The sequence below is a fragment of the Akebia trifoliata genome, unplaced genomic scaffold, assembly GCF_017979445.1.
Source record: "Akebia trifoliata isolate Shusen 1 unplaced genomic scaffold, ASM1797944v1 Contig01173, whole genome shotgun sequence".
Lineage (NCBI taxonomy): Eukaryota > Viridiplantae > Streptophyta > Magnoliopsida > Ranunculales > Lardizabalaceae > Akebia > Akebia trifoliata.
Window position 1 is genome coordinate 4,199 of NW_028237562.1, and position 12,895 is coordinate 17,093.

Genomic DNA, 12,895 nt, shown 5'->3' on the forward strand with positions numbered 1-12,895 from the left:
GCCTCCACATCTCATTCAGTCTTTTAAGTATCCGGATAGAACAAATTTTGAAACCCAAGCATTAACGTTGCTGCCCATACAAAAGATTGGTCGTCTACCAAATTGCTCAATCAAAGACCCTCTTTCCAGCCAACGATATTTTCAAAAATCTCTTGTTGTACCATCCTCAATTATGAATTTTATGTGCCTCCCAGCCAGATTTCTCACCCCTTATTATACCTCTCCAAGCTCAAGAAGCATCTCTAGGAGGAATACATCTCCATAGATCTCCATTTTTTTATGTATCTAGCTCTCACCCATGTTGACCACAAGGTCTCATTTTTAACAACTTTCCATAAGAATTTCATAAGGCCAATAATATTCCAGAATAATTTCATAATTCCATGTCACCTACTAATTTTCAATAATCCCATAAGGGGATTAGAGAAAATAAATTGTCCATCACATTCTGTCCATTAACAGATTAGTAATTTAAACTTCAGATTAGTGAAAAAATTATTTAATAGATCCTATAAGAGGTGTGTCTTTATAAATGCACCCTGAATTTTGGGGTAGTATCTTAACACCCCAGTCAGTAAAAGCTTAGGACAATGACGGTAAAAACCTATTTTTTTACAAATTTGTACCCAAAAAAAAAAAAGTCCCTTCTAAAACATTCCGACTGTCAATCAGGGAATTTCTTAAAAACTGAGAAAAACGAAATCGATTGGTATTGAAAGAGGTAGGATTCAAACCTTCCAACAGATTTACAACTGTCGCTTTTGATCACTATGCCTCCTCTCCTCCTTCCTCCACCACCCATCTTAGTGGGTGAAGGTACTCTTCCTCTGAACTAATATCTTAAAAACAGTGACCTTATGAAAATTTGTGGTCCAAAAAATTCAACATGTAAACTTGTACTCCATAACTTAAAACTGAAAAGGAATATATACAAGTGTGGTGCAAGTTTATTGGGAATAAGTCTACAAAGTTATGGTTCATTTACTGTTTAACCATCCCAGCCGATCCCCCAATTTCAATCCTAAACCCTGCTGTCCCAAAATCACACACCTGGCAGTCCTCACATACCCAAATACCCATCCTTTTTAACACTAAAATCTAATTGTAAGGCATGTTAACCCAAAAATCTAATTTTAAGGCATCCATACTTCCCAAAACCCCTACACATACAGTCCTTTGCCCCAACCAAACCCAGTATACCCCTTCCACATGAATTCCATCAAACGATTAACACCTCTAATAAACCAATTGACCATTCCTTTGAACATAACTACTATTAATACTGCTCGGTTCTTTATTGAATGTTTACTACATGTTCACAATTGTAAATTTTATATTTACTCAATCACACATAGCCAATTGAGATTATGAATTCACTTCCTTACGATCAATCCACGCAAGAGTACATATTTCAAGCTCCATTAATCAACATAGTTGTGTTGTTAATAATGATGAAAGATGTAATGAAGATCACCGCATGCACATGCTTGCAAAGAATGTGAGCATTTCCCAGAAAAAAAATTAAAATAATTTGCACAAGAGTAGGGCTGGCAACGGATCAGTTCACCATATAATCTAGATCTGATCCAAAAATTTCACACCTACAATCCAAATCCGATTTGAAAATTTCAGCCTACAATCCATATTTGATCCGGTTAAAATTTCATCAATCCTAATCCGATTCAATCCAATAGTTTTTTTTTTTAAGTAATCATGTTTGGTGAAAATAACACCTACAGTTAGGGTTTGAGAGGGAAAAAAAAAGGGAAAGAGATTGGGGAAGAAACCCTCGTTGAGGACGATGAATTTTAGGCAAAAAAAAAAAATTAAGAGATCCTCTATGGAGATACTGATCTGCACTCTGCAATTGAAAAAAGAGGAGAGAGGCGTACCTGGACATAGACAGAGAGAGAGAGAGGTACCTGCGTCGATCTATCGGTCGAGACAGAGACTATGAGAGGTCGATCGATCGATCGATCAATGACAGTGAGAGAGGACAAGGTCGATCGAGAGAGAGACTGTGAGAGGTTGATCAATCGATAGATGATAGTGAGAGAGGGCAGAGAGAATGAGAATGAGGTGATGCAGTCGATTAATGAGAAAGACGAAGAGAAAGAGATGATGCAGTCGATCGATGAGAAAGACGAAGAGATCGATGATAGTGAAAGAGGCAGAGAGAATGAGAAAGAGACAATGCAGTCGATCGATGAAAACGTGAGAGAAAGAGAAGACGAAAACGTGGTCCACAAGCCGCGGATTTTGGATTTTGAAATTCAACGGGCCAAGCCCAAAATTTTTTATTATATAAATTCAGGATTTTGACGTAGTGTGATGATACTAAAAATTGAGGATAAACAAAGGATGTTGATCATTTTATGATCTAAATATGTTTGCTTATCATTTGGGGTAGGAAATCGATCGCCGTGTCCATTAAATTAGATGTTAGAAAAATACCTAGGAATCAGATCTTTTGAAAAGTCCGACTGAAGACGTTAAACTTAGTGTTGCTTGAGAGACAACCAATGTGTTAATGTTTTTTTTAGGATATATGGTGTAGTTAGGATTTCTTTATTTTCTTATAATTCTTGGCTTCCATGTAAACCTTAGTCTCCATTCTTTATCTCAATTTGAACTCATCAAAAACGCGTATAAGGGTTGAACATTTTCAAGAATTTTATCGAAAAATTTATTTTTATGAAAAAATTCTATTTAAAAAAAAAAACCCTCCAACCCTAATCCTTTTCTCATTATCTTCCTATTCAAGCCAACTTTCAATCAAACCAATCAATCAATGCTATTAGGACTGTAGACAGGTCAACAATTGTTGATTGAGTAATAAAGACAGATGTTGACCTATATTAAGGAAAATAAGGCACGTGCAAATGCGCGGACTGCTGAAAGTTCAGATTCAGATTATGATTTCTTTTTTATATTAAGATTTCTTTCTTTCTTAGATTAGAATGTTTTTAGTTTCTTAGTTAGGTTGTTTTTCAATTCTTAGGTAGGATTTCTTTTATGCAAAGCTATTTTGAAAATTATCATTATTATTACTTTTATATAAAAGTAAAACACGTGCACACACACACACACACACACACACACACACACAAATTTAAATAAGCATGAGTATGTGATTGGCATACTCATGTTTATTGATGATTTTTATCAATGGGATCTGAATATTTTTCATCACCTTCATTTAAATCTCTTGGAGTACTATGATTGAACTGCTCTTTAGTTTGTTTATAGCTTTTATTTTCTTTTCAATTGAAATTTTGAGACACCTGTCTCACAAGAGACTTTTTGTATTTTAATAAATTGAGGTGTGGATGATAGTTGGAAAAAAAAGGTGTAAAACTTTGAATTATTTGAGAAAGGGAGAAATAATGGAATATAAAAATCAATAAATTAGGTAGTGTCATGTGATTCATGGAACTTACAAAATTTGAGGTTGGGACGTTGGGGTTAGAATTCATTTATTAAACCAATGCACTTATTTTAAGTTTAGTACACATATCACTTTCATCTTCTAAGGTCAATTCCTCTCATACTTCAATTACATGGTGGAAAACTATTTTTAGAAGGGGAGCAACTTGAGACGGGAGTGGACGCATAAGAAGTTGACATTCATCACTCTAAATACCTTGTCGGTTATTTTCCCTTAAATGCATGTGTCTATGTTGAAATTGGTGTAATTTATTATTTTTTTCCTATTAAATTAATAGATGCATGATAAATCTATATATAGATTTTTGAATGTGATGTTTATACATTATATGTCAAATGTGCTTGTGAGGGAAATAAATAATAATTATGAAATGATTGAGTTACCTTGTGTGATTGACATGAAAAGGATTGATTATCCATGTGTATTTACCTTAAATTCCCTCAAGGAATATCCCACATTATGGGTCGAACTAATGTGAAAATCGACCAGGATAGTGAGGCCGAACTAGTGTGAAAATCGAGTCATATGTTGAATGTATTACTATATTTTAAATATGAAAGGCTTGGGTGATTTGCATGTTGTATGTTATGCATTTGCTTTATCGTTGAAATTTTCAGGAGGGAACTTCTAATGAGTTTTCAAACTCATGTTGTTGAATTAAATCTTTTCCAGATATTTGATTGATGAAGGAAATAAACAAGAATGTTCGCGAATAACTCTCGGAGACTTAGATTGTTGATTTTATCCTTATATTATGTAGACTTGTGATCTTGTGGACTTAGAAAATTCTACTTAATTAGAGTAATGGGATTTGTATTATTTTTAATTTCTAAGTTTATAAACTTATTTAAAAGATGTGGAATTCATGGGGGTTTAATATGGATGAATGTTATGTTGGATTTTAGAATATTGAGATAATGATTAATGTTGTGGACGTTTACTAAATTTCATTTACTAGTATTTATTCCTTAATGTAAAAGAATATAAAAATATGTTACACTAGAACCAATTGAATTAAATAATTTGTAAAAAAATCTACAAGAAGGCAAAACTGATGAAACCAATTGCAATGTCTCACTGACCTCCATATGTTTTCGTGAAAAACATTTCAAAGTAGTTAAAACATTTCAAATATTTTTTTGAGAAATGTTTCCCAAGAAAATGTTGTTGAATTGTTAACAAAAAAATGTCATACTCTATTTTGTGAAATTATTTGACCAATTAACTATTTGAATTTTTCAACGTTTTAGAGTCTAAATTGAAATATTTCGAGTCTACTTCCTTATAAAATTAACCACATATATTATTTATTTATACATTAATTGTTATAGAATTTTGTTGTCAACGTTTCATAATCTGATTTTGTACCATACTTGGTTTTATAAACGTTTTACAAGATAAAAAGTTAGAGAAATTATTCTTCTGTATTTTTTTTAAAAACCCAACTTCTTAGGTTTTCTAACCATATAGGCCACATTAATTTTCACCCAGAATTGAATATTTTAAAAATCCGTGAACTTGGAGTTACATATTTCAAAACAGAATTCTGGGTTCGTAAACATTGATTAAAAAGTCTGTATCAATTAGAAAATAAAAATGATAAGAGATTTCTATATTTTTAATTTTTAGGTAATTGAATTAAAAGTATATAGGAAAAAGAATCAAGACCGTTAGAGATATAGATTTTAAGTTATGGATTTTAAAGTGACGAAAGGTCAAGCTGTGTAGTTTTCTGTTTTGTGTTTTTAAAAATGAGAAGTTATAATTTGAGCCATCTAGAAATTATTATTGGACAACAATAATATATAAAACTTTTCTCTTACCCCTGAGTTTTGGATTGGAGTTTAGACCGTGCGTGTTGGATACGGATTTTCAGAATTCGGGCTTGAAAAGTTCCCAATCTTTCAACTTCCTTAGGCCAAAATCCCAATAGATATCCTCCCCATTACATATTACATAGTACTACATGCTATGTTTTTTTTTTTTTCAATTATAGAGAAACTGAGTAAGAATAGGGATTTTTTTTTCTCTAATTGAGGACTCACATAACCCTTTAGAATTTGGAATTTATCTTCTTCTCCAACTCAGGAAATACATTTGAAATGCCTCTCCACACATTGCACCCCTAGGATATGTAGACCTACTCACTATCCCATCATAAATTCTTCTCTAAAATCTGTCTGCAATCACTTTTCTCTAGAGACTAGATTTCTCTTCACCTCACCTCCAAATTTTTGCTACTTATGATTTAACTTGTAAGCATTACCTTCAATGTCCTTAATAAGAGATGTAATGCCTTTGGTTTTTTTTATTTTTTATTTTTTTTCCAATTTTCGTCTTGTACGTGTCGATTTATATCTCCTAATTTAGTACCCTTTATTAATGCCTCATAGGAGGAAACTACCCTGTTGAAGGAGATTTGCTTGTAATTGGTGGGTCCATGCTTTATGCAATCAGTAATGTTAGTGAGGTATGCTATATCGGTACACTTTCGCCAAATTTACCAGTTTATGTTTTATCATTATTGAAATTAAATGTTCACATGTTTACCTTACTAACATTTGATAAAATTTCTTTTCTTATTTTTAATGATGGGATTTAGCTGCAAAAGTGGATATTCTTTCAATGGAAGGAAATTGCCTAGAATTTGTGTTTTACATATCTAACATAGGAGATTTTGTTAGTTTTAGAAGTTAAATTCTCGCACTATCACATTCAGTAAATTGAATGTCTCGAAGAAATATCAAAGGGATGAGGGACTTCAACAGATTTGTGAATAGATACTCTCTTATGGATTTTCCCCTCGTGGGTAGATGGTTTATGCGGTCTAACAACCAAGAGACCCCAACAATGTCTAAACTTGATAGATTCCCAGTGGGTGGTCCTTGGGAAGAGAAGTTTCATAATTTGATACAATCGGCAACTTCCAGACCTGTTTTAAATCATGTTCCTATTCTTTTGGAGGCGGGCGAACCTAGATTGCATCCATTGCCATTTAGATTTGAGAATATGTGGCTTAAACATCTAATTTTTTTGGATTTGGTTAAAGATTGGTAGAATGATTGCTCCTCGATTGGGAATCCTGGTTGTGTGTTCAAGAAGAAACTTAAGTTCTAAAAGATAAGTTGAAGGTTTGGAATAATAAGGTTGTGGGCAAAATTGAGGTTAAGAAGTTGGAGTTCCTCAATAATATCGATTTTTTGGATGCTAAAGAGGAGGAGGGTGATTTGAGTATGGAAGATCGCTAAAATTGGAATTTCAAAGAATTGATGGAGGAGATTAGTTAGAAACAAAATTCCAAAATCAAATAATTGAAAGAAGCGGACAATAATACAAAGTTTTTTCACAGTCGTGGTGAAAACTTTAAACGATGCAAGGATCGATGGCGTTTTGATGAACCGCTTGCAAATGTTTTAGGGGCGGTTTTGATGGAATTATCGATGGTTAAAAACCACCTCTGAAAAGCCTCTATTTTGTAGTGATAAGAACAACTATCAGTCAAAATTAATTAGTAAATATAAAAGGGTACCCTTTATACCAAGGTTGTACTACTACATTAGCAAAGATATTAATGCTCCCGACGTATCGATTCTGATTTCTTTAATCTACTAGTTTGATGCAACTTTCTAACAATAAAATGCTATCAAGAATCATCAACTTTGAGAGTTGTCTATAGTTTTGGTGATGATGTTTAAATTCATGTATTAGTATTCTTTCATGTCTATAAGCACACAAAAAAGAAAAAAAAATGTAACGACGAAAATAAATATGAAACTAGGAAAAAGAACTCGGCAATTTGGTGATTAATTGGTAAATGTTAGTTTATCAACAATTTAATAGGCAACTACCCAACTAGCAGATTTTGTGGAAAAATTTGTGAATTTTGTGACAATTGGCACATCTCTAATACAATAAGCTAGACTTGAACCCGCAACCTCGAAGTTGTCTTCCAACGTGTCAAACCAACTGATTGAGCTATGGATCTAAGCCCACTACTCCAATACAAAAGAATCAATCAATCATGTTTAACAACAAAGTAAATGTGACCGTATAATCATTCAAGTTGCCTCTTAGGATTTTCAAGGCTTTACTTTCGAGTGGCAATTTTCTCAATTTTGACCCAAATGACCTTTGATTATATTAAGTTTAAATGTAAAAGTGGGGTATTTGCAGGGTCCAATATTTTGTGTCGAACCACTTGTGCTATACCTCCTCTCATTAAAATATTAAAGATTTGTTTCCTTCGAAAAGTTCCCTCTTTTTTTATCATCCGTATTTTCTCAAACACATAAAATATATAACATTTTAGTAAGCGACCACTATTAATTTGAATCTTTAACAACATTCATCTACCAAAAATATTATTGAAAATAGTTACATAGAATCCATAGCATTTTGAAAGTAAAATGCTTTTAAATTATGAATATTAATAGCATTTCATGTTAAATGCCACAATTAAAACCCTCTAGAAAATCATTTTTATTATAGTGAATATTGTTCGTCTATACCCTGAATTTTTGTAAGATATACTCCTAATTTCTTACATAATTGGAATAAGGGCAGAAAAATAAAGTATTCTTAGTGCTTGAAGTTACTCTTTTGTTGGCTCTAATATTTTGGACCCATATCCTTAGTATGATTGTTAATGTTACTTAATTCAATCGAGTTGTTAGGTACATAACAATTTTGAACTCAAACAATACATTATTTATTAATATTAGCCTTATGTATCAGATCAATAACATATTGTTCATAAGTGAGAAAGCAACTTTAGTTGGTTGGAGGCCATGTTACTGAAGTGCAAATATGAGGAGATTTCAATTGATGTTAGTGATGTGTAATATTATTTCTTAAAAACAATTGACATTATTCTTTTGAAAATCTTATAACAATTCATATGCAACTCGTGGATTTTACTAGTATTAAAAAAATGAGAATGTTTATATTTTATAGGTATATAAAAAAAAAAAAAAAGCCTCAAATGTCTTATTTCTTAAAACATGGACTAAAAGATTTTCTTGAATTTTTTTGAATATTTTGAAATCTACTTTTCAGATCTTTTTTCTTATGAGCACCTTTGAAGCATTGTTCCATAAAATGCCTAAAACACCTTTTAAAGCATAATTCAAATTTTAAAAAAGAAAAAAAAACATTTTCGTTACATGTGTGATTTTTAAACTTGAAAAAATATCATGTCGTTCATGAATAATATTAAAATGATTCATCTAAGTTGTCTCATTATCTTAGATTATACAATGTTGTTATTATTATTAGTTGATATTCTTGAGTCATAACAAAACATAATAAAAAGAAGAAGAAGAATAAAAGGGGTGAATCAAACAATTGATCTCAATTCATTCACAAATGATACTAAGATGACTCAGGCAAGTCGTTACAATCTTAAACGATTTCTTAACCATAAGACATGCAAGACATAGCCGTGATTTTCTTTTTAGGGGAACAAACTATAATACCTCACGTTTTTTTAATAAGAAGAAAAACATATCAATATATATTTTTAAATATTGTACCATTGAGAGGGAATTTAAAGATCCTGACAAACAAATGAGATATAAAAAGATTTATCCAAAAGTAATCATTTCGAATTTTGTCGCTTCTACCAAAGAATTTTTTAAGAATTGTCCTTGTCACTTCAACAAGTTTTGATGTTGTGAGAATGTTGCATGCTCCTTCAACTTTGTCGATGTTGATGCTCTTCAAATTTTCACTACCAAAGGGAGAAAAAATTGAGATCAATGCTCTTTCCTAAAGTAAAAGAATTGACTATTCTAACATGTGTTTTTGAGTGATTTCGACATGCCCCTCTATGTTTCGGCCAATGTTACATATACTTCCTTGTGTTCTTTGGATGACAACCCCACTCTAAGCTAGATCTTCTCGTATGACAAACATAAATAACATAAAATACCCTTATCTTCAACCTCTTCTAAAAAATCCTCCTAAAATCAATCACCCTCAACTTATTAATTTTTTTACTTTACTTTTCAACCATAAGATTATATTTTCTTCAATGATATTTAATTTATGGACAAGTAGAAATTTGAATTTCTAAGTAGAAAAATCAATGGTTTTTATAAGACATGGAAGATGAGTTTGAATAAGTTTAAATTAGTCATCCTTAGAGGTTAACAACTAGAATATGACAAATTTTTAAGATAATCCCATCTTCAATCTCAATATTTCATTTCCTTCAACCTTTCAAATCTCAAGATTATATAGGATTATTGGGAGAGTAAAACAATAGATTTTTAGTACAAAAAATCAAGGATTTTCTACAAGCAGTTGAATATGATGGATTGAAGATGAGATTGAATTAGTTAAAAATAGTTTACAATTAGAGCTTAACAGTTTGAAGACGACAAATTTCTTGGGAGGAAAATCATGGGATTTTGACAAAAGGATAAAGAGAATATTAGGTCTCTCATACAATACCTTGGTCAAGGGGGGTGTGCAAGCAGTTTGAAAATATGGGGTATCTCTAGTGATCAAAATATAGGGGGTATCTCTAAAGTTAAAAATAGTTTACAATTAGAGCTTAACAGTTTGAAGACGACAAATTTCTTGGGAGGAAAATCATGGGATTTTGACAAAAGGATGAAGAGAACATCAGTTTAAGTTGGTCTCTTATACAAAACCTTGGTCAAGGGGAGTGTGCAAGCAGTTTGAAAATATGGGGTATCTATAGTGATCAAAATACAGGGGGTATCTCTAAAACTTAAAAAATGCAAGGGGACGAGGTTACGAGGCATGTTATCACTCAAATAATGAGATACCCATGTATTTAAAACTAGGGAAAATTATTTAAAGGACCTTGCGAAGGGACTTTTTTTTTTTAAATAGTCCTTACGTATTGGGCGGTCTCTTAGTAAACTTTTTTTTTAATAGTCCCTAGATCTCATCTCCCACATTTCTAACAATTGAATGTCCTAATTGTCCGGATTCATTATTTTTATAAAAAAAAATTTGGATTTTTGGCATCTTAATCGAATTTCAGAGACTCCATTCTATCGAAAAGAATTTAAGAAGTAAGAAGTCATTTGCAAAGGTGAGTTCGATAATACATAAAAAGTGGTGAGTTCGACAATAAAAGTTGTATATTTGACAATAAATAAAAAGAGATCAATTCGATAATAAATAAAAAGTGGGTGAACTCGAAAATAAATAAAAAGCAGTGAGTTCACCACTAATGAGGGACCATTAAGAAATAAAAAAAACTTCAGTAAATGTCATATCAAACTACCACTCAAACCTTAGGAAATATTTAGAAATAAATCCCTTTGTCAAAGTCCTTTTAAGTATTTTTCCTTTAAAATTAATGATATGCCCTTTCACCCAACAAATTTGGGGCATTTAAAATTTACATCATCTTAATACCATATTTGATCTATTGGTCATTCATATTTGAGGATCATTATGAAAAAAAAAATTTCTTCAAGTAAGATACTTCATTAACGTTCATTGATTTCCTAGATGGAAGAAGAAAGCTGGCCTATCTTTTCGAATATTCAAAGTTAAAAACTAAAAAAGGGGAAATACTTAATAGACCCTACAATATGGTCGTCTTTCTAAATGCACCCTATGTGTTATGACGGTATCTTAAAACTTTTTTTTTTTTTTTTTCTTAATGAGATCAGTGGTTAACAATTAGCATTTAGTATAAGAAGGGATTTAAGGGGGTTTGAACTTGAAACCCTGAGAACAACCTCCACAAGGTCTTACCTTCTTCTCGCAATATCTTTACCTAATTAGCAAAACCTTTCTTTCTTAATACCCCTCGTCATGATAAAACATCAAATTCAAATTCCCGAGATTGACATTACAACTTGATAGATCAATCATTCAAATGTTGAGACTGATTATTGGCAAGCGTTGATCTCAACTACAATAAAAAGTTAATCTCAATGATTTGCATTGTGGAAAGGAGGTAGGGGCATATAGAAACAGAAACCAGTGGGAATTTAGAAAGAAGTCCCTCTGAGGGTGAACCATTGGTCTGAAGAAAACCGGCGGTCCATGGGCATTTACCGGTTCATGAACCGAGCAAACTTCCAACTCTTTGTTGACTAAAGAGTCCAGCTTTTCCTTTCATGAACATTAGGGTTTAAACCTCAGCAGCTAGTCGTCCTTCCCGCGCTTAACCTTCAAGGGTTTAAGCGATTCTAGGGTTTCGATCTCGCCATGGAAGTAGACATGGAGACCTCTCCAAGCTATTTCGATCCAGAAGACCTTGCCTCAAGAGAGCAGTTCCGTCGTTACGGGTAAATCTTTTGTTTCGATCCAATTTTCATTAAATTCTGAATTTGTTATAACAGTTGATTAATTCAATCGAAAATCTAGGTTAAAAAAATCTCAATTAAACCCTAATGTGCAGGAAAAGACATTCTGCTTCAAACATTTTGCCTCACCAAGAAAATACATCTTCGAAGCTCTTCTACGATGGACAAAACATTCATATAAGACCAAATGCTGCACTTTTTCTCGAAGAAATCAAACAAGAGGTCGAGAATTTGGAACCCGATGGGTTGGAAGGAACACCAGCTAAGCCACTCAAAAGGCGATCCTCTGTTGATGATGGTGTGGTTGATTCCATTCGAGGAGTAGGTAGCCCGTCGCTACGATTTTGTGGGGGTTGATCTCTTTTTAATTTTTCTGGGAGTATAATTAATATAATTTTCTTTCTGATCTTCTTGTTAATATATTTTTCTCATTCATTTTAATGCTTCTCCTTTTGTTTTATTGGATTTCATACTTACTATTATTATTATTATTAGTATTATGTTGGAGTTAAAACTCAAATTGTAAATCCTGGTTGTGGCTAGTTGGGCTTCCAGGTTTGTCTGTTTTAATTGATCTTTTAAAGGTACATTTTGAATAGCACGACAAAGAACTAGTGTATTGTTGCATTAACATGTCTATGTTTTGTACGGAATTGTAGACGTCTATTGAATTAGGTCATCAACTAGGATGCATACTTGATTTGACTAGGGAGGAGGAATTGATTTCGACGTTCTGAAAATGAGATAAAATTATGCATGGTGTGGGATGACTGAAGGCTTCCAGAAATTTAGATTAAGTTTCCTACAGAAAATATGAAGTTTGAAACTCAAAACTTAACGGTGTAAAACCCGTATTCTCCTTTGAGTAACTGTCACTGAAACTCATATGAGTTATGTTTGATTGGGTCTTAGGGGCCTAGTGGCTTATGTGTTAATACATTTCTGAACTCTTCTGCCTTTTAGTGATCAGCTCCAAATTTATTTTTTTGTTCATTTTCATTTTTTTTTCCATTTAATTACAGTGTCATCCTGCGTGTAGATTAGCATAAATTTTCATATCCTTATTGCGTATCTCATGATCAACAGTCTGCATTTTGCAGGATTGATGCCTATCCCCGATCTGATATTACGGTTTGAGAGGGTGTGCCAA

The 12,895-nt window shown here is 32.4% G+C and overlaps 1 protein-coding gene across 1 annotated transcript; it reads left to right on the forward strand.

The window, feature by feature from the left end:
- Nucleotides 1-11,278: 11,278 nt before the first annotated feature.
- LOC147380640 (nuclear pore complex protein NUP107-like) lies at nt 11,279-12,894 on the forward strand. The gene is made up of 3 exons (XM_086431416.1): nt 11,279-11,727; nt 11,841-12,066; nt 12,846-12,894. Exons 1-3 carry the CDS (start codon nt 11,648-11,650, stop codon nt 12,849-12,851), a joined length of 312 nt encoding a protein of 103 aa, XP_086287542.1. The 5' UTR covers nt 11,279-11,647; the 3' UTR covers nt 12,852-12,894.
- The last annotated feature ends 1 nt before the right edge of the window (nt 12,895 follows it).